The 25,997-nt window shown below is 38.0% G+C and overlaps 1 protein-coding gene across 1 annotated transcript in view; it reads left to right on the forward strand.

The window, feature by feature from the left end:
* col7a1 (collagen, type VII, alpha 1) overlaps positions 1–25,997 on the forward strand; it is a 68,875-nt gene that overhangs the window by 18,195 nt on the left and 24,683 nt on the right. The window contains 49 exon segments of the mRNA XM_056751015.1: positions 560–604; positions 751–828; positions 1,110–1,223; positions 1,326–1,361; positions 1,435–1,488; positions 1,691–1,762; positions 1,884–1,997; positions 4,317–4,343; positions 5,486–5,539; positions 5,707–5,778; positions 5,853–5,912; positions 5,997–6,032; positions 6,141–6,185; positions 7,504–7,539; positions 7,643–7,687; positions 7,773–7,808; positions 7,893–7,928; positions 8,022–8,057; positions 8,224–8,295; positions 8,928–8,987; positions 10,303–10,338; positions 10,453–10,533; positions 11,501–11,536; positions 12,226–12,270; positions 12,367–12,438; positions 12,708–12,752; positions 12,871–12,906; positions 12,996–13,037; positions 13,153–13,233; positions 13,313–13,348; positions 13,597–13,632; positions 15,058–15,138; positions 15,237–15,272; positions 16,220–16,291; positions 16,389–16,433; positions 17,083–17,118; positions 17,212–17,247; positions 17,935–18,039; positions 18,281–18,346; positions 19,007–19,042; positions 19,119–19,154; positions 19,245–19,283; positions 19,367–19,402; positions 19,487–19,588; positions 19,944–20,153; positions 20,235–20,270; positions 24,440–24,484; positions 24,564–24,677; positions 24,792–24,863. Coding sequence (XP_056606993.1) covers positions 560–604; positions 751–828; positions 1,110–1,223; positions 1,326–1,361; positions 1,435–1,488; positions 1,691–1,762; positions 1,884–1,997; positions 4,317–4,343; positions 5,486–5,539; positions 5,707–5,778; positions 5,853–5,912; positions 5,997–6,032; positions 6,141–6,185; positions 7,504–7,539; positions 7,643–7,687; positions 7,773–7,808; positions 7,893–7,928; positions 8,022–8,057; positions 8,224–8,295; positions 8,928–8,987; positions 10,303–10,338; positions 10,453–10,533; positions 11,501–11,536; positions 12,226–12,270; positions 12,367–12,438; positions 12,708–12,752; positions 12,871–12,906; positions 12,996–13,037; positions 13,153–13,233; positions 13,313–13,348; positions 13,597–13,632; positions 15,058–15,138; positions 15,237–15,272; positions 16,220–16,291; positions 16,389–16,433; positions 17,083–17,118; positions 17,212–17,247; positions 17,935–18,039; positions 18,281–18,346; positions 19,007–19,042; positions 19,119–19,154; positions 19,245–19,283; positions 19,367–19,402; positions 19,487–19,588; positions 19,944–20,153; positions 20,235–20,270; positions 24,440–24,484; positions 24,564–24,677; positions 24,792–24,863 — 2,877 coding nt within the window.

Raw genomic sequence — 25,997 nt, forward strand, 5'->3', positions numbered from 1 at the left:
CACGTCAGTTCAATATTAACATTGAACAAGCAGCATTTCAGACTCAGATCTTGCCTCCACACACACTATTATGATGCAGAGAACATGACCTGAATTTTGAATAAATACAAGCAAAACTGCACCCTACACCATGAGATTTGGTTTAGTCTCTCAATGTGTATATCATTGACCACAAGGATGACAAGTGTCTGTGTGTGAGAACACATACTGGTTTAGTGCAGGAAACACTCTCCATTAATCAGCCAGAGCGGATGTGTGTGTCATCATTTGTACACTTGTGAGCTTTTCTGCCGAGATGTCATCAGCAGCAGCCACAATAAATATGATTCAATTCAGATAATTCTGCTCTGATTTCCCCCCATTGCAGCTTCTGTTAGCTTACAAGTAGTGTTTGGTTTATATTTTCGGCCAGTTTTGTCTCTGTTCAATTCAAAAGCTTTCAATATATGAATCTTTTATTTAGTGTTGGTTTCATAAGAAATTCCAAGTCACTTTTTGTCTTTGACATTGTGTGTTGTTGTTCTGATTTAACATATAAAAACTGTCTGTGTGTGTGTAGGGTGAAAGAGGCAGAGATGGAGTGGATGGAAGAAAAGGCGAGCCTGTGAGTTAATCTACTACACACACAAACCATCTTCTGTGTGTGCTTCCACACTGTTCACTCCGCGATTAATAATTGATTAAAGATTGTAGTTTTTTTTTCAGGAGGCTATATATGGGTGTATATTGTGTTTTTGTTTTTTTTGTTAGGGTCGTGATGGCCTGCCTGGTCGTGAGGGCACCAGTGGCCCAGAAGGCCCACCAGGTCAACCAGGCAGCAGTCTGGGTGTGAGAGGAGAGAAAAGGCGAGAGAGTAAGTAGTACTAAAACACATACATAAGTGTGCACACAAATACACACACACACACATACACACATACTGTCTCCTCCTGTCAATCTAAATTTTTACTTTAAGCGTGTTTTATTGGCATGACAAAAACATTTGTATTGCTTCAAGTACTTCAAAGTATTTTTGAGGGTATAAGAAAAAGTAATATAAGTAGTGCAAAAATATATAAAGATGGAATAGGAAAATATACAAAAATATATAAAAACTGAAATTAAAATAGTTATTTCCAAAAAAGCAAGTTATCTTTGTCTTTATTTCTCAGGGTTTCCCGGGATTAGATGGCAGTTCAGGTGTTCCAGGTCGCCCTGGTACTCCTGGTGCAGTTGGACTTCCAGTAAGACACTCCTTCCTGGAAGAAATGGAATTGTCATTGTTGGGTGAATGACACCCTATTTTTAGTTAGTTTTATAACACTAATGTTATTCTTTTGATGTAGGGCAGTCAGGGGTTACCAGGTGTTAGAGGGGACTCGGTAAGTACTCACTAATACCAGTTCACACACAGACATGCAAACACACACATAAAATCTTTGCTTTATCTTACAGGGAGACCCAGGTATCGCAGGCCCTCAGGGTTTAAAGGGAGAGAAAGGTGAAAGGGTAAGACCAATCTAACAGCTCTACTCTCCTCTCTACTCTTTCATGACTCCACGACCCTCATTTTATTGCCTCAGAGTCTATTAATTGTTATCTGTAAGTTGCAACAATAAACTGGGATCACATAAATCACACGTTTAGTCTTTTGCTTAGCAAAGACTACATAGTTTGGTGCTCATCAAATGTGCATCTCTTCCTATGAAAGGGGGAATCTGGATCTGCTAGTGGAGGAGGTTTACCAGGACGGAAAGGAGAGCCAGGAATTCCAGGGATCCCGGTGAATGTCACATGAAACAACCACACTCTGACAAAAACAAGCACAGATAAGATGACTTTGTCTGTAACAGATGGGTATCAGATAACATTGCCTTTCCAATGCTGTCGCTTTCTCTTCCTAGAGCACTCCTGGAAGGCCAGGTGTAGATGGGAGAAAGGGAGAGGCAGGTGAACGAGGTTTGCCTGGGCAGGATGGTCGGCCTGGCATACCAGGCACCCCTGGACTTGCTGTTAAGGTCAGAACTCATTCCAAATTCTGCATCGATGCCAATGGCAGATTTAGCTGGATACATTAGATTCACTTCGTTTTTTTTGTTATTTTTATAACGTGCATTAAGCTGACCCCAATAGACTTTAAATAGACCCACTCATCGATTTAATCATACACTAGACTTGATTATCCCCCACGGAGCCGATCTAACCAACAAATATATCCTACCTCAAAGTGACGATGTCACCGTTCACCATCTTATAACATGTACACTGCGCACTGCAGAAACAGGCGTTATCAACAGGGTAGAACAATTACCTCGACCACTAAAGATAGTTTTGCAAAGAGCTTGCCAGATCGGACTCATTTAATAACCATACAGGTACCAATAGGTATAGAATCGCTCAATGACATGACCAGCAACTTGGGCACTATTTTCTCTAACACATTAGAAACTATCGCACCAATGAAGTCAAAAAAGATTAATTAGAGCTACAATAGCACCACTTGTGCCCTTAAAAGAGAAACACGTTAACTGGAGCGCAAATGGAAATAAAATCAATTTAAGGTCTTTATTGCGTGGAAAGAGAGTGCAAACAGTTACAAAAAGGCACTTAAAGCAGCAAATGCTGAGCACCTTCGAAACCTCATAGAATATTTTTTACAGAGAAAATCGAAAACATACGAGACAAAATGAATTAGTACCAACCATAGCCCCAAAAGAAAAGCTACAGTGTTTTCACCTATAAAACAGGAAGATTTAAATAAACTTATTGCAACATCCTATAAGACCCCATTCCAAGTCAATTATTAAAAGAAACCAAACTTAGACCTCAATGAACTAGGACACTATAGACCAATTTTAAATCTCCCCTACTTGTCTAAAATACTAGAAAAAGTAGTGTCCACTCTGTTATGCTCTTTCTTACAAAATAATGACAGACACAAAAAAATTCAGTCAGGCTTTTGACCACATCATAGCACTGAAACTGCGTTTGTTTAAATTACAAACAAACTGCTTATAGCATCTGCTAAAGGTAATATCTCACTCCTAATCCTGCTTGACCTTAGTGCTGCGTTCGATACTGTAGTAGACCATAATATACTTTTAGATCGCTTACACAATTATACCGGTATTCAGTGACAGGCATCACAATGGTTCAGATCTTGCTTATCAGACAGATATCAATTTGTCCATTTAATTGGGGAATCATCAAATCTAACGCAAGTAAATTATGGATATCCTCTGTGAGGTTTCAGGACCCTTGCTATTCTCCTGTTGGCAACATTATTAGAAAACATGGAATTAGCTTCCACTGTTATGCAGATGATACTCAGCTATTTATCTCATCAAGACCAGAGGATTCCTTCAAGCTATCCAAACTGGCAGAGTGCATCGAAGATATAAAACAATGAATGACTAGTAATTTCCTTCTTTTAAATTCTAATAGAACAGAAATATTACTTATCGGCCCAAAAACATGTAAACAGAATATTTGGGATTATAACCTGCAAATTGAAGGCTGCACTGTTACTCTTAACAAATACAGTTAAAAACCAAGGCAATATATTAGACAGCAACCTGTAATTTGGAAATCACATCTCAAATGTCACATAAACAGCCTTCTACCAACTTAGAAATTTTGCCAGATTAAGAAATATTCTTTGTGTTGCTGACGCAGAGAATCTTATTCATGCATTTGTGACCTTAAGACTAGACTATTGTAATGCTCTACTCAGTGGTTGTCCTGTATCACAGCTGCCAGAGTTCTAACCAGATCAAGAAAATACGATCAAATAACTCCAAATTTATCATCACTGGCTACCCATCAAATATCGTATCAACTTCAAAGTTATTTTATGTACTTATAAAGCCTTAAACGGTTTAGTCCCTACCTACATAAAAGAGCTTCTATCACATTACAACCCATCACAGTCTCTAAGATCTCAAAACTCCAGACTTTTGATAACACCTAGAATAACTAAATCCACCAAAGGGGTAGAGTTTACTCATACGTAGCACCTAAACTCTGGAATAGCCTTCCCGATATTATCCGAGGGTCAGACACACTCTCCCAATCTTTTCGGCCAAGCTATCACTTAATGCATAATAGCTAAATAAACCACCGGGAGACTGCATATATTAGATATTATTTACGATAAGTATGATCTTGCTATTTTATAAACACGTTTATATGCACGTGTTTTCCCTTTTTTTGTTTTTCTTATTTTCTTCTGTGAAGCGGCTTTGGAACAATGCACATTGTGAAAAGAGCTATATAAATAAAATAAAATTGAAGCTGGTCATTTGCCTGTCAGTTAATGTTTCTTTTCTTACATGCAGGGAGACAAAGGCAGTTCTGGAGAGAGGGTAAGTCATTAAGATCATTAAGAGTTTTCCTAGAGGAGGCAGTGCCTTCTCAAGAAACACTGGATGAGATGTAAATTGACAGAACAAAAGTATAAGAACACTGTATTGTAAAACTGTCCACTAATGACATAAGTAGATAAAAGAGGGGGCATTATTCATATGTGCCCTTTGTTCTGAGAAGTCCAGACCAAACAGAGATGAAGTAAAAGAGAGCATCCTTAGCACTATGACAGCCTGATTTTGCTGTCAGATGGATAATATCCACCTGTCGTATTCACAACCGGCCCACAGATTGGCTTGAATGGGTCAAACTAGTGGAAGCGACTCACCTACTCCGGCACTAGCACTTTACATCCCTGAGACATGAATAAATCATTTATAATAAACACTGCAAAAATCTTCATGGTGATTTTAAATGCAATCCTCTGTGACAGCAACTTACCTGACAACTGTGGTGATTACAGAGCATTTCTTGACTACATTTTTGAAAAGTTATTTATTAACTACAAGTTATCTATTTATTAACAATATCAACCAAGCTATAAGTCGTTTTCATTTCTAGATAGAATGCATCTTTTGTACAAAGAAAAACACGTATTCGCGCCATATGACACCGTTAAAGCTGCAGGACATCACTTTTTTGCTCAAAAGTAAACAAAAATAAGTTGTAAAGAACGTAAAAAATGCTGTCACTTTACTCCGATTCAGCATGGTAAGCTTAAGGTTATGATTTTTTAGCTGTCAATTGATTTCAACCCATGTAAAGTACTTATATTTCAAAATGAGATAGCCATATCGACGGAAAAGTTAAAGATCTCAGGTTAATAATAATATTAATACAGTAGTATTTATTGTTGGTTGGTAGTCTCGAGTGTCAGATAAATGGTCATTTAAAAACAGTCAAACTCAGACTGAGGACATGGCTTCCTCATTATTTCAATCCTATCAAAAAGTGATTTAAATAAAATACATTTTACAATGGTTTTCAAGGGAAAAGAAGATTGCCATTCCAGAAAATTGATAAAAGATTCAGTAAATGCATTAAACTGATGCACTGTGAGAAATCTCTAATGGCAGATCTCAATTTGTAAAGGGTGCCGGTTACAGTTCTAGATTATTCTCTTGCATTCTTTCACTAACAGGGTCCTCCCGGAGTGGGCAGTGGGGTAGCAGCTAAGGGAGATGCTGGTGAACCTGTAAGTGTCTCCATTATTCATGATAAAGTGGGACTCTAAATGGAACTTGGCATGTGTGTGTGTGTGCAGCTCTATGCGTTTGTTGTATGACTGCTGCTGCAAATTGAAAATGTCTGTACTTGAGCATACGTTCATGCAAAAAAATATTTTTCATTGTATGTTTGTAGGGACCCCCAGGTCCATCTGGTCCGCAGGGCCCACGAGCACTGACCGGAGCCAAAGGAGCCAAAGGAGAACAGGTATGTGTTATTTGTGGATACTGCTTGGCTATTGGTGCATTATATGAACCTGCCGTGTTTGTGTGGTTTTGCAGGGAGAGGGTACTGAGGGTAAAACAGGCCCCCCAGGACCGACTGGAGACCCTGGTGATCGGGTATGACACAAGCTCACATATACATCTCTGCACATTCTTACTCTGTTCCACCATTCTTCTTATATTCATACATTTTTGTTTCAGGGTCCCAGAGGACCTCCCGGTGAAATTGGAACTAAGGTAAAAAAACTGACATCTTTTTTTCTGAATGTTTTTAAGGTACAATGAGTAAACGTACTGAATGCATAATCTGTGAAGCAGTTGATAAAGTCATTGTCAATGCTGTAGGGTGACAGAGGACAGCCTGGTGCACCTGGTTTAGATGGAGCCAAGGTGAGTGTGTGTGTGCTATGCATCTAAAGCATCTCTGTTTATTTTGATATATTCCGTTTTCAATCAGTGTATTTATGTGAATTTTGAAAACAATGCATATAAAATACGTATCCTCTCTGTTTACATGCACATTGCGACTGTAACACATTTATAAAATAAATTCACAGATGCACATCTACATGACTTTGCCTCAGCATGTCATGTGATGAACAGATGTAACTGCATAGCATCCTTAATGTTTGATTTTTCTGAAATGTTTGAGCCAAATCCTATTATCAAATTGCTTTGCTTAAATTACCTTCCATAACTTAAAAAGAGTGACTATAGCTTCTCCACCGGCTACAACTTGTGTTTCCATTGATGTTTTAAAGAGGAAATCCTTGATTTTTAAGATCCTACTTTGTTTTATGTATTTCCAACAACAAATTTACGTATATACAAGGTGTAAAAACAGTGTTATTTTGTTATAATAGGCAGTTTTACTTACATTACTTCTTGACTGACTCTCAAATGATTTGTTCGGCCAATCATTTGTGTAATCCCCTCCTTTCCGCCTGCCTACTCTTATCTGATTGGTCAGATTGTGTAGTCTGTTGTGATTGGTCTACAGCGAATGAGGCTCACGAGCTACACCCTGCATTCGAATCAGCATACTATCCGTCCTAATAGTATTTGAAAGTAAAATTAGTATGTCCCAAATCGTAGTATGTTGAAAATAGTATTCCAAAGAACGATGCACACTCGGCTTCCACTTCCTGTTAGTAGGTCCCTGTGTGTTCAATCTCTTTTCCCATGCACTCAAAAGTACCTACTACTAGGCGGGGACTATATGACTATATGGCGGTTCATGAATCATACTAGGGCACAACTCGTTTGCGTGATTCAGAGTCGACTCCTTTCATTCCAAGCCAAAATCTTTGTTATTCTTTCACCTTCGGCGTTATAACTTGACTCGTTATACTTACATTCACACACTGCAGCAGCACTCACTGCTTGACATTTCATTCACATGATCTCGTAATATGTACTCTTTAAGCCAAAAGACAACAAGTGAAACATGCAAGACTTTCAGTGTTTTCCTCAAAGCATTTTACATTTAATTGATCATTATTGCTTTCCTGTAGCTCAGTGGTTAATGCACAGCGCTAGCAATGCCAAAGTCATTGGTTTGATCCCAGGATTGCACATACTCAAATACAAACGTATAGTATTATACAATGTAATTGGAAAAGCGTCTGCCAAATGTGTAAATGTATAAGTAAATGGACATAACAAAAAGTCCAATTGACTTTGCTGTGATTCTTCATCATGTTTTAAGGGAGACAGAGGCCTGACTGGTCCGATAGGAGACAAGGTGAGCACTTGCCTTTGTCAAGCTAAAGACTACATTTATTAATATGTATATTATTGGAGATCTTTGGCTTATGCTGTTCTTGTTGTGGTTGTTTGTGTGGTAGGGCGATAAAGGTTCACAAGCCCCCCCTGGGCCTCAAGGACTCAGGGTGAGTGGCTCCACAAGCCATATTAAGTGCGTGAAAATTCATGTGTGTACGTGCACGTTGTAAATAATTTATTACCTGCCTTCAGGGTTTGCCAGGGAGCAGCGGACCCCCTGGAGAGAAGGTGAATTAAGCTGTCAGTTTAACAAACAGAAGTGAATTCATTTATTTAATCTGTGTTTGTATTTTTATTCATGTTTACTATAAGGGTGCTGAGGGGACCAAAGGGGAACCAGGAAGCATTGTAAGTACTTAATATTCATATAAAGCTTTCATTAATTAATTGTCATTCTCCTCTAGAGGAGAAAGGTGTTCACTTATGTTGTTGTTGTTTTAGCAGGGACCAGGTTTAATAGGGAAGAAAGGAGAACCGGTATGACTTTTAAAAGCATTCGAAGACTCTGTCTGTGTTTGATAACAGTATTTCTATTTTATTTTTATGTTAAAATTCTTCTTTTATTGCATTGGTAAGTACATTACTGCAAAATCCTTTGCGGAAGGAGTCCTTTTCAAACTTAGTTTTTCTTTCTTTAATAAAGGGTTCAAGAGGCCTTTCAGGTGCTGATGGCTCCAAAGGTGATAAAGGAGATGCAGGACATAAGGGGGAACGGGTGAGTTTTATGAAAGAATGAAGGAGAACTGAAGGGTGTCAGTCAAACCTTTATATTCTCACAACCCGGAATGAAAATTGGAAATTGATAGTGAATTTACTTATAGGTGACAGACATGACTATCTCATAGGTAAATCTTTTTTGAATTATCATAAAAGGTCCAGAAGATTTATCAGGGTTGGGAAGATATTTAAAGATAAAAAATTAAAGATCCGACTGATGTCTTGGCTGGCAGACTATTAAAAACAGGTGGAAAGAGAGATTTTAAATTAGGGACCTGGACTAGAACAGTGATTCTCAGTTTTTTTAGCATTTTATGAAATATAGAAATGTATCAAACATTTTGTGCGATCAAACATCAGAAAAATAATACACCAACTAAAAGAATTTATGTTTCAGCATTGTATAATTGAATATATCTATGGTTTAGTTAAAATTCTAAGTTAAAGAGCATAAGTCTTTATTTGGGGGACCACAAATCAATGCAACCCACACAAGGGGGTCCTTACAGTGAAAACGTTTGAGAACCACTGGACTAGAATATCATAAACAGTTGATGGTGAATGCTTTTGACTTTTAAACAGCCGTTTGTAGACTTTCACATGACAACCCCCTTACAATCTGTCTCATAGGGTGTACCTGGAGCAGGTGAGCCTGGACAAACAGGACCTAAAGGAGACCAGGGGGATCGGGTTGGTTTGTCTTCTTGAAACAAGATACCTTCACTTGGAGTTTGATTGACAGGCGACCGGACAAATCATTACGCCGATATTATGCGCTCACTGTTGCTATTCTCCATTTTGTCTGACAATCAAAGCATAGAGTTTAACCGGCTGCACATTATGCGGTTTTGAAAAGCCCTTCGCTATTGTTGCTGCTGGCCGTCACACTGTACGAACATGATTCCAGCTGAAAGTCATGTACTGTGGAATCTAAGTTGTCATAATGTACAACAATAAAGACTTCTTTAAACAGACTCCTTCAAGAGGACTTGCCCGTAGTTTTACCTCATAGATGAACTGTCATGTGATCCGCGCTGGAAGACTGCATCTCATGAACAATGCCAGAGTATGATCAGAGGTCAAATTTTATGTTTATGGCCATAATCACAGTTTCACCCGTTCCCCGAACATGTCAGAAACCAATGGCACTATCCAGATTTTATGTTGTTACAGCAAGCACATTTGTTAGGCTAGAGATTGATCTTTATTTTGTTTACTTTATTGGGAGTCACTTTCACATCCTGAATATATACTTAAAGGTCACAATGAGACAGATGTTTTGAATGACTTCTTTTCCGTATCGTGGCGTTTATCCGAATGAAACAGGTTCTGAAATTAGAAAAAAAATGTAGGGCGGGGCTTTATTTTGCCCTTCCCTTTGTGATTGGATTGTTGTTGTAGTTGGGCCTGGAGGGGAGGGCGAAAAATTCCTGGCCATTGGACAGTCAGTATAGTCCTACCTCTTTTTTGTTGCTGACGTCATATGTTGAAGAGTTTTTGTTGAGAGGGGGAGAGGAGCTTATTGTTTTTGATTAAAGATGACAAGTGCAAATTCATTTCGAAAAAATAGTGGTGTGCACGGATAAATAATTAATAAAAATCACTGCAACACTGTGTAAAACACTTAGATTTTTCCTATTTGATTTCATGGTGACTTTAAATGACGTTCTTATTGATTTTGGCTAAGAGAACATGGAATCTTTTCCCCAGAAATTATTATTTTACGATAAATATTCTTTAGTGCAGTGGGAGCGCTTTGGCTGATGTCGGACGTAGCGAAAGGGGGCGGGCTCTGCGAAGCATCACTTGGCTCTATATTAGGTTACCCAACAAATCTGTTCCAATCAATATCTGTTCCAATCAATATCTGTTACTGCCGCAAAAATGCTGTGTCAAATGGTGATGAAAAATGTGCTGAAGCAATACCTACAGTAAATTAAGTTCACTTTGACAACAGCGAAGAAGTTGACTGAATTCATTAATATCTGTTTATGTATTCAAACAGGGTCTGCCTGGATTATCTGGAAAACCCGGAGCAAAAGTAAAGTGTCTATCACTTCATTGACAGCAGTGCATATGGTCATGCAAATTACCCAGCATGTCCCTGAATAGTTTATCACGCATTACGCTTTCGTTCTTTTTCATGCGACTGTAGGGCAGTCTAGGTGACCAAGGGGAAAGAGGAGAGTCTGGCAGTCCCGGTTCACAAGGGCCCCTGGGACCACGAGGGAAAGATGTGAGTCTGCACCTTACACATTCAGAATGCTAAACACTGCTTCTAGCATCATCCTCTGTAACTAATGCTTATCTGTATGGCTCACTGTAACAAACTTTTTATTGGGTGTTGTGCGCACAGGTTGTGATTTATGAAAAAATCTGAAGGGGAATATTTAGGAATATTTCGTGAAATCAAATCACACATTTTATTAAATAGTTTTAAAAAGCGAAGCATTTATATCACATTTCACATTTTGTTCCTTTAAAAAGTATGTTGTGCTTTAGTTTACTGCAAAAAATATGTATACATAAATTCATCACATTTGACAGCACATGACTTCAGTTCAGTGATCAATAAACTTCAGAAATTGGCACTTGGTGACACTATGAAAAGCCATGCCTGAATTCAAGGCACTGGGACTGGAATCATCACTTTTGTCACATGACAGTGAAAATTTTCATTATAACGCTGCAGCTTTTTGTTTAGATTTTAAAAACAGCTTTATTTTAGATATTGTATAGGGGCCGTCTGAAAATATAAATAGTCACAATGGTGGCAGGGTGATACATTTCATCCCCACAGAAAAAAACACTGAAGGGGAAATCGTAAATATGGCAACCTGAGTGTGTGGTTCTATTCACTGCTCATGCTAATCTTTGAAATAAACTTTAAAGCTTTATTAACGGTGTTTTTAACATATCAACGTTTTTTCTTCTAATGTCTGGCTCACAGAAGTAATAAGTAGTGAAGGTAAAGTGTCTTTTGTCTTCAGATGCCACAGTACTTCACACTTTATTAAATTATACATTTGTAGTTTATACAGTACACTCACCCATATATGCATGTGCTCACAGCACGGAGCTGAATGTTCCTTCTTTAAGGTGTTATAATATGTGGAGCATAAGATATACAAACATTTGTCTTTATAAACATCTGTAAGATTTTGTCCATAATTTTTTGTTTGTTTATTGTTTTGTTCCATTAGGGGCTTAAAGGTGACAAAGGAGAGGATGGGATTGGAGTAAGATTGTTATTTCTGTATTTCTCTATGTGGAAGTATATTTGTAGTATGTTACATTACCCATACATTATTTTACATACAGTATATTTTACCAATTACACTGCAGCAAAAGCTACTAATTATTTGAGAAGTCAGATAGTATAGACAAAACATATTTTCATATAAAATACACTGCCCGTCCAAAATAATAATTTTTGGACCCCTTTAGCTTTGATTGCGGCCGCCATTCACCATGGCATCATTTCGATAAGCTTCTGCAATGTCACAACATTTATTCCAGTGCTGAGTTGCATTCATTTTTCTGCAAGATCTTTTATTGATTATGGGAGAGTCGGACCCCTGCACTTTCTCCAGCACATCCCAAAGATTCTCAATGGGATTCTCACAGGCTACCTGAACCACTCTTTCACAATTTGAGCCCGATGAATCCTGGCGTTGTCATCTTGGAATATGCCTGTGCCATCAGGAAGGAGAAATCCATCGATGGAATAACCTGGTCATGTAGTTCAGTCAGCTGACCTCATTCTTTGGGCACATAACGTTGCTAAACCTAGACCTGAACACCTGCAGCAACCCCAGATCAACTTTTTTTGGGGGGCGGGCAGTACAAAACATTTTATATGATATATAATAATTCTGAACTATTAGTATTGTGAAATGTCCATTATTTAATAAGCATTTTCTTTTAGGGAGAACCAGGGTTGTCGGGTAAACCAGGAGAGCGAGGTCTAAGAGTGAGTTTACTTTTAGACCGTTTTGTTCCGTGATTATACTAATCGTTTTACTTTGAAGTCTATCCACTTACTAACATTAGACCTTTAACATTAAAGGGAATACCTGGTCAACCAGGTCAGCCTGGGCCAAAGGGGGACATAGGTGATCCAGGGGAAGATGGACGAAATGTAAGAAATGTGGCTGCACCCATGTTTTAGAATATTATTCACACTTTATCACACTGAACGGCACAGAAACATGTGTTTAAATATTTCTACCATGTTTACGAATCATAGCATTTAAAGAAACTGCATTTTTAAGAACATGTTAATAGTCATTGTGTGAAGCTATTTTAATATTACACATTAAGAATATGAATCACTGTCTGTAAAGATTAGTTTTTATTATTGGCTTAGTTCTTTGTATAGTCATGTAATGAGTGTTGTGTTCTGTATAGGGCACACCAGGATCAACTGGACAAAGAGGCTCAAAGGGAGAACAGGTGAAAATCATATACATGTACATCAAACAGTATATCAAGTCATAAGTGCATGCATACATGAAAATACATGCATCTACGGAAATTCGCCTTTAACAGTCTTCTTTATGGGTGATTGCAGGGAATAGCAGGACCCCCTGGGCCCCCTGGAGATTTGGTATGCTATAATTCGGTATCCTTGTATCTATATTCTAAACTCCATCCATGCTTGTTTTTTAAATGTTTTAAATGTATACTTTATGCTAGATAAGTGGAGAGAAACAACTTAAAGGTGACAGAGGGGAAAAGGTACATTTTCCGTAATTCCCATATCTCCATAATCTTGAAATAGTCTTGAAATCTATCACACACACACTTCTTTTAATTTGCCCCTGTTATTGTGATACTCCTGTCCTAACACCAGGGGGAGGCAGGTGACCCAGGGGAGCATGGGGCTAAAGGTCAGAAGGGTGAAGCAGGATCAGCAGGCACTGTTGGACCAAGTGTAAGTCGACAAAGAGCTTGCACACTGTTTGTGAGAATAAGGATAACATGATTTATGTCTAAACCGGTTTTGTTTTTAGGGTCCCGAGGGACAGCGTGGACTTCCAGGTTCCAGAGTAAGAGACTTCCTCTGCTTTTTTCTTTGTTTTTGATTAACCAATTTGGCCAGTTTTTCTGTCTGTTTTTGTCAGAGTTTATGGACGCATACAAACTGGAGCCAAATGTAGCATAACACAATCTGAATGACATGTTTGAAGTTTACCGTACTGTGCAGTTATTTAAAGAAGAATTTTGGACAAATATGGCATATCGATTTTAATCAGAAACTGTCTTCTTGTCTCATTCCAATTTCTGTTGCTCCAAGGGTGACCCAGGCGATAGGGGCAGTCCAGGAGAAAAGGTAAGAGAAGTAATTGTTTAATCCAAAACCTTTTTTAAAGGGATAGTTCACCCACATTTTTTTATTCATTTACTCACCTTCGAGTTGTTCCAAATCTGTATAAATTGTCTTGCTTTGATGAACACAGAGAAAAGTATTTGGAAGAATACTTATAACCAAACAGTTCTTGCATTTGACTACCATAGTAGGAAAAGTTGTGTTATATACATTTTTTTTTTTTTTTCTGTGAAAGAATGTAGTACAGCAAACAGTTCTGTTGCACTTTTGACTACCACTGTCATTATTCCTACTATGGTAGTCAATGGGGTCCAAGTACTGTTTGGTTCGTCCAAATATCTTTCTCTGTGTTCAACCAAACAAATAAATTTATACAGGTTTGGTACAACTAGAGAGTGAGTCATTTATTACAGAATTTTCATTTTTTGGGTGAACTATACCTTTAATAGATGATAGCTGTATAAGTATGCACTTTATGTCAGTATTAACGCTGTATGTGATAGTGGGATTCTTGTGGTTTATAATCTAGGCTGCTAACATTTATTTCCAAGCATTTGTGACCCCGTGGAAAGTTATTGATAATTCTGCTGTATCACTGTTATGACCCTGAGACAGGCGTTGAGTAACAGTCTCCCGGTTACTTCATCCTCCATTTTAAATTGAAGCATCCTTTAATATTTTTTGAAAAAATCTAAACATCCATGCTTGCAATTTGAGGCTATTTTAGACCTCCCCAATGACATTCTTTTCAAAGCAGGTGTCATACAGTAGATGGCAGCAATAAAAATGGCTGAGATGATGACACTGGCTGCAGCAATATGAGTAAAGTATAAATAGAACTGCTTAGTCATAGATCTCTCCTCACTGCAGTAGTTGTGACACACTTCATTGTGTCAAGTTTAACCTCTGGGGGTTTTAAATACCAGGTGTTGCTTGCTCTACAATTGTTTGTTTTCTGATGTCTGCAGAACCGTTTGATCTTTAACAGAATAAAGATCAAGGGGAGGAAATGTAATAATAGGAATATTGCAGATTTCTGCTTCCTGTCATAGAGCCAAAGAGCCAATTAATTTGTATCTGATCCTATGACACAAACTTGTATTTCTGTTCTCGTGTGTTCTCACCTTTGGATCTCTGTTCTCTTTATTATCATCTTGTAGGTTTTGACACTTAACCTCATTGATAATTTTCATTAATTAAGCTGATGGCTGCTGCTTTTGGCTTATGTGCAGTGACGTGTGCACTGGTGTCAAAAAGAAGAAAAAGAAGCTATTAGTGACAGAGATTGAATTCAGTCAAGCTGTTCTTGTAAATATTCATAGAAAGCTAGCGACTGCATAATACTGGTGATATTGATTGTGACAGTGATGTTGACTGTTGCGTAGGTGCTAGAGTTGGAGTAATATTGACTCTTTCATGTGTGTTCAGGGAGAAAGAGGAGCTGCTGGCTTGGATGGACGATCAGGTCAGGATGGGAAACCTGGGCCGCCTGGAGCTCCTGGATTACGGGTCAGATCAAATATCTCACCTTCACCTTTGAATCAACATTCTTTTAAAAGATTTTCTTATTTAAAAATAACTCCGATGCTTGTTTTTTATTGTTGCAGGGTGACCCAGGTAAACAAGGGGATCCTGGCAGAGATGTATGTCGTTTATTTTTTCTCCTGACTGTACATTACATATACTGTACTTGGGTGTTTCTGCACTTTTGGCACTTTTAAGTCCCGGCAGTGAAATTTTAGATTTTTATCAAAATGTTTCATATGACGCTTTATAGATTAAGTCACAGTGTCATTACACACCTTGACAAAAAATATAAATAATGATTAATGGGATTTAATATATTTAATTTTTAATTATCTAATTGAATTACAATTTGACATTATTTCTAATGGAATTGTTTAATTAACATATTAATGTACAGCATCTTACATTTTTTGTATTATTTACTGATCATGAGTTAATATGCCTGTCCCACACTTTTGAGTCCTTACCGCAACAATTAAAAATGGCTTTAATAACGACATTTTATCAAAGACAAACAAGTCTAGTTTCTATAGAAACAGAAATTAGCACATGCACATTGCTAATAGAGTAGGCCACCTAACAACCAAAAAATATAAGGTGAATATCATCTTTTCTGTGTAAGTATTTATTGTGTGTCCTTACCATAAAGCTCAGTAATTCTGTACTTTGAACTACATTTTAAAAATATATGTATAGTACTGTTTAATTCATGTATATTAGATGCTAAGAGTCTAAACTAATGTATTAGACCTTGCTAGCTGCCAATAAGCTGCAATGTAGGGAAAAACATTTTCAAGGTTTACTGTAAGATTTTAATATTTGTAAATTAATATAATGACTCCATGCAATTTTGTTGACTTTTTTAATGTATTACAGACTCTGATGATTAAAATAAAAATTCACAGGGATTGATGTTTTTTTAGTCAAAAGTGCCCGTAGTACTGAAACATGTTGTATTATAATGTTGCCGTTGTTAAACACTAGAAAGCAATCAATTTCTTAATCCAAAATCTTATTTATGAAGAAATGTTAATGCTCAAAATATATATATTTTAAATATTAGGGCTTGGTTGGACTCAGAGGACCTCAAGGACCTCCAGGTCCACTAGGACCTTCAGGAACCGATGGCACACCTGTGAGTAATGTCACTGTGCAAGAGAAATCAGCTCATCTATACATTAATTACCCCCGCAAACATTGTGCCATCGAGATCAAATTTTGCTTTATTTCAGGGTAAAGCAGGGGAGGATGGAAAAGCAGGACTGCCAGGAAAAGCAGTAAGTAGAGGTCATATGCGTCTCCCTGCCAGTACGTTTTTTTTTCTCAGATCAATCCAGAATGCATCAATCAGACGTCACTGCTCTACATGTGCTCCAGCCCAGTGGCCCCACCACAGCCCTTTTACACAACACGACCGTTAAATCTTCCTAAATGAGACGATAAAACCATCTTCTCGGTTATAAATCACCTCTCTTATCACCCTAATGATCTCTCAGTGGGAGGCAACTTAGCCTTATAAATGGTTTGTAATTGAAATATGCGAGGAGTTTCGGTCGTCCACGCGTTAATGTTCGCTTAACCTGACTGAGATAGATTACACGGCTGGATCTGAGTTTACATAGGCCGCTCATCCTTCAGTTTCTTTTGATTGACTGATCACAGCGCTTTACCAGCTGTGGTAATTGCAGGAGCTATATTAGGCTGGATGGCACCCGTCATATATCTGCAACACGGGGCCGAGTGCGGTACGAGGCTTTCAGCTGAGAAATTACTGCTTGAATGAGCCACACGAAATTATGAGAGTTCTCAAACCAAAACAGGAAGCGCTGATTACAGGAAGCCTTGATGACAGAAATTATGAAAAAGCGCCTCATGCTCATCCAGATGTCTGTGTTTGGTGGCTCATTTACTATCAAACTTTTTCAGGGGGAGGACGGCGTGCCAGGAGAAGATGGTCGCAAGGTAAAACGTCTATTGTCGGAAGCTTGCGTGTTGATTCTGTTAGAATGTTTGATAATTAGCCTATGATCAACTCTGCTCTTCCTTCTTTCACAGGGAGATAAAGGAGAACCGGGAGCTACTGGAAGAGATGTAAGTCTCTTGTCTTTATCTTTCTACACATCTCACTTTATCTTTTCCTGTCTTTCACAACACAAGACAAGTCCATCACAGCTTATCATACTTGGCACTACAAAGCACTTTTTAAACATGCTTTTTCACGACTTGCGAATTGTCTGACAGCTTTGATATGAAAAAGGTCATATTAGCATTTCACAGAGTCTAAGTCACTCATGCAAAGTGTGTGAAGGGTTTATAAAACCTGTTCTTACACTGAAGATGCCACCTGAACATTTTTCGCATCATTACATCTCTGCACATGTTGTTTTCTTCATATGGTTTTAGGACCCACCTGGCCTAGCATGAACTGGCCTCTCAGTCTCAATGTTGTTTTTGTAAATCACATATCTTTTTCGATCAGTGCCCTTTTTTGTTTGCTTCTTGTTTGGCCTTGGCACACAGCTAATTTTCCTATCAGCACAACTCACATTTAAATGGATGTTTTCAATCACATACAATCACAGAAACACTCTTGCGCAAATCCAAATGCGTGGATGCTCTCTGCTTCCTGTGCTTGATGCGGAGTGCAGATAGTAATTATGAGTCAGCGGCCTTATGGGAAAAACTCTTCACTGATTAGAGTTTATTTGATGTGCAAATTTATGCCCATTAATTAAGAAATTAATTAGTATCCTGGTTATTTCTCTCATCGTTTCGCAGGGTCGAGATGGAATAAAGGGCGATCAGGGCATTGGGGGGCTCAGTGGCCCACCTGGTCCCATTGGACCTTCCGGGGTTCCCGGCAGTACCGGACCACCAGGGCCGGTAAGTTAGTGATGTTTTTTAAATAAACTTCTTGATTAATTTCATACATTTGGGAAATCCTTTTTTTTAAAGTGACTTACAGTGCATATAAGGTAAAGTATACATTTAATCAATATGTGTGTTCCCCTGGAAATCAAACCCACAACCTTTCAGCTTTTAATACAATGCCAAGTGAGCTACAGGATAATTACATTTATGCAATGGGCCGTACAATATTTTTCTCTTCCTTTCTTTTTTCCAGGTGGTCTATGTTAAAGGGCAGCCAGCTCCAGCTATTCCAGGCCCCCAGGGCCCTCCAGGGACCCCTGTAAGTACCAACAAATCCTTTTGGAGTATTTTTACCATTAGTGACCCTGCCTGTGGCCGTGAAAACCCAGATCAAGTAATTTTTTGTGATTTACTTGCAAGTTTCACGGACAAGGTTTAAGGCTAGTTCCAGACTAAAATGTTTGAGCTGTCTTAAAAAACTGCCCTTGTGCCATTGAAGCAAAGTCCTGTCTTAAGCTAAGCCTTGTCTGTGAAACCGAGCCACTATTTTCTACACTATAAAGAACATTAATAAAGACCATTAATAAAGAACAAATATTGTGAAAATATAACCTTGATATCATTAATATTGACTAAGGAAGGCCATGTCAAAGATAGAAATCGTAGTGAAATCAAGCTTGGACGCTTGTTATCTCTAAATTTTATGATTTTATGAGACTAGTCTGGTTTTCACAGAGAGGATCACATTCCTAACGCTGTTACTTTAATCGGATCATTGTGCCTTGCTGTCAGTAAAAAGGTTAAAAAATCCAAGAAATTCGAAATAGCTGTCCGTTCTTTCAAATTCATATTTATGCACCATTTAAAAAGTATATTGTTTGTTTAATAAAGCCCAAGCATTATCCTGCATCATATTCTTGATACCTGTTGTTTTTGACCTCACTACTGTATTGATATATCGTGTTTTTCTGTCAATCAGGGGATCCCTGGTGTTCCAGGAGCTGCTGGAGTGAGAGTAAGTTTATTTACATGTGTATGAGTGTGTTATTTTTTACATCATGACTCAAGCGGTCAATATTAAATTCTTGTAGGGAGAAAGAGGTCTGCCAGGCTTGAAAGGAGATGTGGTGAGTGTCTTTCTAAGCATATATATTTCACTGGTTCACTACTCTCACAAAAGACAATTCTTAGCACACCTGAACTCTTTTGACTGACAGGGGGATCCAGGGGAGGATGGTAAACCGGGGACTGCAGTGGTAAGAAAAATGCTTGCACATGCAGAGCCGACCGTGCATGGCTGTCCGTATGACTAATGTTGTTTTCTATTATTTTGTCACAGGACGTAAAGAAAGCTTTTTCAGAATTTGGCATTGAGGTATAAGAGATTTATCAACAAGTTTGAAATAGACAAAGTTTTGGAAGGAGATATAAATAAGTCACTTTCTTTCTTTAACTGTAGATCAGGAATCTGAAAATATTGCTTGATGACAAAAGCTTGACAGAGGACGGAACAAAAGGTGATAAAGGAGATGCTGGACCTAGAGGCCCTGCTGGAGCTGATGTGAGTTATAAGTATTTTCATGTGTAAAGTGAGATCATCCGGTCACTCTGGGTGCTGTCCATAGTGCTGAACTGTTTCCTAGCAGCACGTGAACAATCATCAGCCCTCATTTTTACTTATCTCGTATCATGTGGAGATGGTGGTTTAGTGGATTAAACCACTGAACTGGTAATCAAAAGGTTGCTGGTTCGATCCCAGCAGCCCCCACTAGTGTGTCCTTGAGTAAGACACTTTACTCCACGTTGCTCCAGGGGTATTGTCCCTGTAATAAATGAACTGTAAGTCGCTTTGGATAAAAGCGTCTGCCAAATGACTAAATGTAAATGTAAATCTTACTTTTCGTATTCACTTTTAGGGTGCACGGGGTCTTCCGGGTGAACGAGGCCTGAAAGGAGAGCAGGCTGAAAAAGGGCCACCTGGACCACAGGGTCCCCCAGGCAGGGCAATTGGAGAAAGAGGCCCAGAGGGTCCACCGGGACAAGCAGGTGAACCTGGAAAGCCAGGAATACCTGGAGTACCTGGACGAGCCGGTGAACTTGGAGAAGTTGGCAGGCCTGGGGATAAGGTAAAGGAAACTGTGAATTAAAACAGATTATTGCCATAAATTTAGAATAGAAATGAGACTGAAACTTTGTCTTTGTTGCAGGGAGAGAAAGGGGATAAAGGAGAAAGAGGACTAGCTGTGAGTACAATGCATGGAGTTCTACAATACTACAATATAAGAGGTTATGTTCAAACAAAAAGCAGTTTTATTTGGGGCAGCTGATAAATCCGTCACAGAGCTCGACTGCATCTGAGTGTTGCTTTTACATTGGGATTTAAACATAAATTATATTTGATTTCCTGTAAAAGTCAACCAACTGGCACAAGGCTTAGCTGTTTATGAGAAATTATGCAATTAATTGTCTTCTAATAAGAATGATGCAACTAATTGTACCTTCGACTTTACACAATTATAATAATTCAAGAAAAAACATGTTTTTCACCCATATAATATGTTTCGTTCTATACATTTACATTTATGCGTTTGGGAGACACTTATATCAAAAGTGACTAACATTGCATTATACTATACATTTGTTTATAAGAATGTGTAATCCCTGGGATCATACTCATGACCTTGGAATGTCTAATGCCATGCTCTTATCATTGAGCTACAGGAAAGAAAACTTTATTACAAAAATCGAACAGCATCTTTCTTAATAAATGTGATTGAAGAGAAGTAAATAACAAATACTACTACACTGTCTACGTTGCTTGTAATTGGGATAAGATAAAAGGTAACAGTTTATAATACTGTTTCATACTTAATAGGCAGTTATGCAGGACCTAATACAGAACCAATGGTTAGTGCTGCATTAACACTGTAGTCATTACTGATAACTAATATGGAAGAATAAAGGAACTAATCAGTAAGTTACAGCATACTGATGTTTAAGGTTAGTAACAATTAGTTACTTATTAGTTATTTAATGGTCATTGATATCCTATACTAGATGATGGGGTGCAGGTGCAAAAGTCAATGAGCGACTCGTGAGGGAGCATGACATTCTTTGGGCAAAAACGGGGAAGACTAGACTAGGGACCAACGGGAGTGTGACATATACAGCCTATTAAAGAGACCTGTTTGGTATTAGGATTAATAAAATGAATAGTTGAATTAATTTGTACAAATTATTTAGGAAATTTCATAGAATTCTCCATATTGGGATTTATTTTTTAAATTGATTCAAAACAAATCAATCTAGTGTGCTTTTCAACCAAAAGTACAGTTTTTAACCACAAATAATGCACTGTTTATTTAAGGGGATGGGCATAGACATGACGTCACGGTATGCAGAAGTCACTGCAGCAGCTTGTTCAGATTGAATGTTGCTAAAACACATCTAAAATTAGAAAGACCAGTTTTGCAATCTACTTTATTGATATGTTCCACATGAAATCGTCATTGTCTTTATAGAGACAGATTAAAGCTACAGAAAAGAGAAGCAAACAAGGCACTGTGATTTACAGAAAAAAATGAAACCTAATAACCGAAACTTGGATTCACAGTTAACCTTTTTTTTTCAGATGTTAAAGATCCCATTCCCTGCGATCCCATTTTTCAACCTTTAGTTAGTGTGTAATGTTGCATAAATAATACCTGCAAAACGATAAAGCTCAAAGTTCAGTGCCAAGCGAGATATTGTCTTTAACAAAATTCACTTTTCAAGGACTGCAGAGAACGGTTGGAATCCGACTACCCGGGTACAGATGTCACTATTCCAATTGCTTTTAATAACCTCCGCCCAAAGGAATACACCCAAAAAGGGGCGGGGTCTTTTTTTTCGAGAAGAGGAAGAGCCGCTGGAGTAGTGTTTTGGTTATCAGAGATTGTAAACATTTGACTGAGCTATGCGCTAAACTACTTTCACTTTCATCACATTGTTACAGCTGGTAATAAGCGTTCCGCTATACATTTTCTTAGATAACCAACGGTCAAATAACAGCTTCCATGACTTTAACATCCGCTGTGAAAGCTGCTCAGACCTGGTCAGCTTTTCCAATCAGAGTCTTTCGGAAGGAGGGACTTTATGTAGACCGGAAGAAATCCAGTCGTTTTGTAAGAAAAGAGAAATACGTGAAATATAAAGCGTTTCTTTATTAGAAACATGAACATCCATTGTTAAACACCCCAAAATCATATTTAAAGCCTCAAAAACAGCAAAAGAATGGCTCCGATAAAACCACACTCCAATTTCATATATTGCATTGACTACTGTGACTATTGTGTAACTACAGTGAGGGAAATAAGTATTTGATCCCCTGCTGATTTGTAAGTTTGCCTGCTTACAAAGAAATGGAGGGTCTATAATTTATGGTAGATTTATTTTAACTGATAGAGACAGAGTATTAAAAAATAAGGGGAAATTTTTTTAATATAAAGGTTATAAATTGATTTGCATTTCAGTCAGTGAAATAAGTATTTGATTCCCTAACAACCAGAAATAATTCTGCCTCCCCAGATTGTTATATGCCTATATGGACCACAGATTAGTCCTGTCACTTTAAGAAAGTACTCCTAAATCAGCTTGTTTTGTATATAAAAGATGCCTGCCAACAAAATCTTTATCTTTCATTTCAATCTCTCCACCACCATGGTCAAGAGCAAATAGGTTTTAAAGGATGTCATGGACAAGATTGTAGACCTGCACAAACCTTAAATAGGCTACAGACAGAAGCTTTGTGAGAAGGAGACAACTGTTGGTGCGATTATTTGGAAATAGAAGAAATACAAAATAACTATCAATTGCTCTTGTTCTGGAGCTCCCTGCAAGATTTCCCCAATGGAGTAAAGATGATCATGAGAAAGCTTAAAGATCAGCACAGAACTACACGGATGAAGCCTGTTAATGATTTCAAGACAGTTGGGGCCACAGTTAGCAAGCAAACCATCAGTAACACACTATTCCACAATAGATTGAAATCTTGAAGCACCCACAAGGTCCTCCTGCCCAAGAAGGCCCTTCTGGCTCGTCTGAAGTTTGACAATGAACATCAAAATGATTCAGAAAAGGCATTGGCGAAAGTGCTGGCACTGCTGTGAGACCCAAATTGACTCCTGTGTTTGTGGGGAGAGAAAGTTGACTATGACCCCAAGAACATCCCTACAGAGAAGCACAGTGTTGGAAACATTATGCTTTAGGGCTTTTTTTCTCTGCTACGGGTACAGGATGACTTCACCGCATTGAGGGGCTGTGGGACGGGCCAGTGTACCGTCAAATCTTGGACGAGAACCTCCTCCTCTTAACTAGATGACTGAAGTTGGGTCATGAATGTGCCTTTAACATTTCAAGGACCTAAAACATATTGCCAAGACACCCCAAAAGTGGCTTAAGGAGAAACATACCAAATGTCTTAGCCAGTCTTTAGACCCTAGTTCTATAGAAAATCTGTGAAGCAGGCTAAAACTCCCAATTTTCTGAGTGACAGCCAAGAAACCTTAAAGATTTACAGAGGAGTGGACTAAATGTATCTTGACACATGTGCAAACCTGGTGACCAACTATCAGAAATGTTTTACCTCTGTGCTTTCCAACAAGGGTTTCTCCACCAAGTACAAAGTTATTTTTTGCTTGGGGATCAAATTCTTATTTCACTGACTGAAATGCAAATCTATTTATAACCTTTATATAACATTTTATATTCTGTCTCTATCAGTTAAAATAAACCCACCATAAAAATTATAGACCCTTCATTTCTTTGTAAGCAGGCAAACGTACAAAAATTACCAGGGGATCAAATACTTATTTGCCTCGCTGTATGTTTTTTGGTAATAATTAATATTATATTTCTATTGTGTCCATAAAAAGTCAGCTCTTTTCAGGTGTGTGTGTGTATTGTAACATTATGTTATTAAAAACTAATAGAGATTCAATAGATTTATTTCATTGATATGATTGATATGAAAAATTAAATCCTAATGAGGACAATTATTGACAATAGTTTGGTGATATAAAACGATTAAGATTAGTTTAAGTAAACAAAATTTGTTAAAATTGAATTTTTAATAATAATTATCAAGATACATATAACCAGTTTACTTACTGATTAGTTAATCTTTCTTCCTTATTAGTTATCAGTAATGACTACATTGTTAATGCAGAACAAACCATTACCTGGGTAACTACCTATTAAGTAAGAAACAATATTATAAAGTGTTACCGAATCAAATCTGTATTTCTACATACTTTTTTATGGCTTTATTGATTTTAAAAAATATTTTGTGGATCTATTAGACACATAAAGATTGGCTGAGTAACAAAAACATGAACATCACACAGGGGAAAATAATTCACTGCCTCTCTTTTAGGGTCCGGCTGGATTACCTGGTTTAGTGGGGGCTCCAGGAGCAAAGGTAAAACAATTATGTGACAACTCTTTGTTTGAATTGTGTATGTGCAAATGTATTGATTTTGTGTGATTGTTTATGTCAGGGGGATGCTGCCACCGCTCAGACTGGTTTGCCTGGTCCGAGGGGGCTCCCTGGACCTCAAGGCGTAAGAGGAGAGCAGGGTCCAGTTGGACCTTCTGGACCTACTGGAGAACGGGTAAACTTTTTAAACAATTTATAACTGCCAGTGTCTAGACTAGAGCATCTAGGTGAGTTGCTATGTGCTATCTTCATGGCTGTAATTTGACCAGTTGTCCTGGTTTGCTCTCAGGGCTATACTGGTGCTCGTGGGGAGAAAGGAGAAAAAGGAGGCAGTGGTGAGGCCGGTAAAGACGGCTCCCCAGTAAGTTAACAGCATCTTTACAGGTTTTATTTGAAAATGTATTCTCTTTTATTTAAAAGGGTCCTGAACTGGCCGTTTTTATTATTTTATACTGTTGTCTGAGGTCTACTCAAGACATTCGCGTGGTTTTTACATTAAAAATCAATATGTAATAGGCTATTTTCTACCCGGATTTTGAGCCATCTCGACAAACGCTCTGTTTTATGGGCGTGCCGCATTGAAGACTTGGAAGTAAACGCCAACTGCTTTGATTGGATAGCAGTTTGCATAGTAAACTTAGTTTGAGCCTTCTGTGAATTTGGGAAGACACATAATGTTAGGTTTCACATTATCAGGACATATCAAGTGATCTCTAACAAAACAATAGTGATGCATTGTACAAATATGTTCTACTCACATAAGATTGCTGCGCCATTCTTGTCGGATCCAATATTAACTGCACAGAACTGCTTTTTAATTTTAGTCTTTGCGCAAATCCAGCGCCTTGTTCTCAAAGGAATCCACAGTGAAATTAAGCGAACAAATGCTCAATGTTTCTCCCATGTGAGCAGGAACGTACCTAAAAATAATCTTCAATGCCTTCTTAATATCAGAATTTGAAGGAAGCGATTTTGTTCTTCCACAACCAGGTGCTGCACAATGTTGCATGTTTGTTGGTTGGTCGCTCTAAAAAAAAATAACAGTGAAAGAAGTCCCCTTGCACATATGACATGGGGCTAGCCGCTCTTGAGCCCTTCGCTAAAGTGACAGGGTTGCCAGATCTTCATAGAAAAAACAAGCAAATAAATACATGCAAAACAAACATAAAAATTCAAATTGTTTATGTATTTTATAAGAACAAAAATTCTTAAAATCTGCAACATACCATTTAATTAGTGCAAATACCAAACAACTAGCATTAAACCGCTTATTAATAACAAAAATGACAACATGGCAAAAGAGTGCTGTTTGACATAGACTTCCGAGCATAAACACAAAACAATGCTTATGACCGGTATAGAATAAATTGATGGGAAAAAAAAATCTTTCGCCGAAAAACATGCCGCAATTGTTGCCTCATCACAAATGAGGGAGTGTGTATGTGTAGCTAAAGTCATTTGCGAACCAGTGGGCGGGGTTAGAGAAGTAGTCGTT

This window comes from Triplophysa dalaica, chromosome 6, assembly GCF_015846415.1.
Source record: "Triplophysa dalaica isolate WHDGS20190420 chromosome 6, ASM1584641v1, whole genome shotgun sequence".
In the NCBI taxonomy this organism is placed as follows: domain Eukaryota; kingdom Metazoa; phylum Chordata; class Actinopteri; order Cypriniformes; family Nemacheilidae; genus Triplophysa; species Triplophysa dalaica.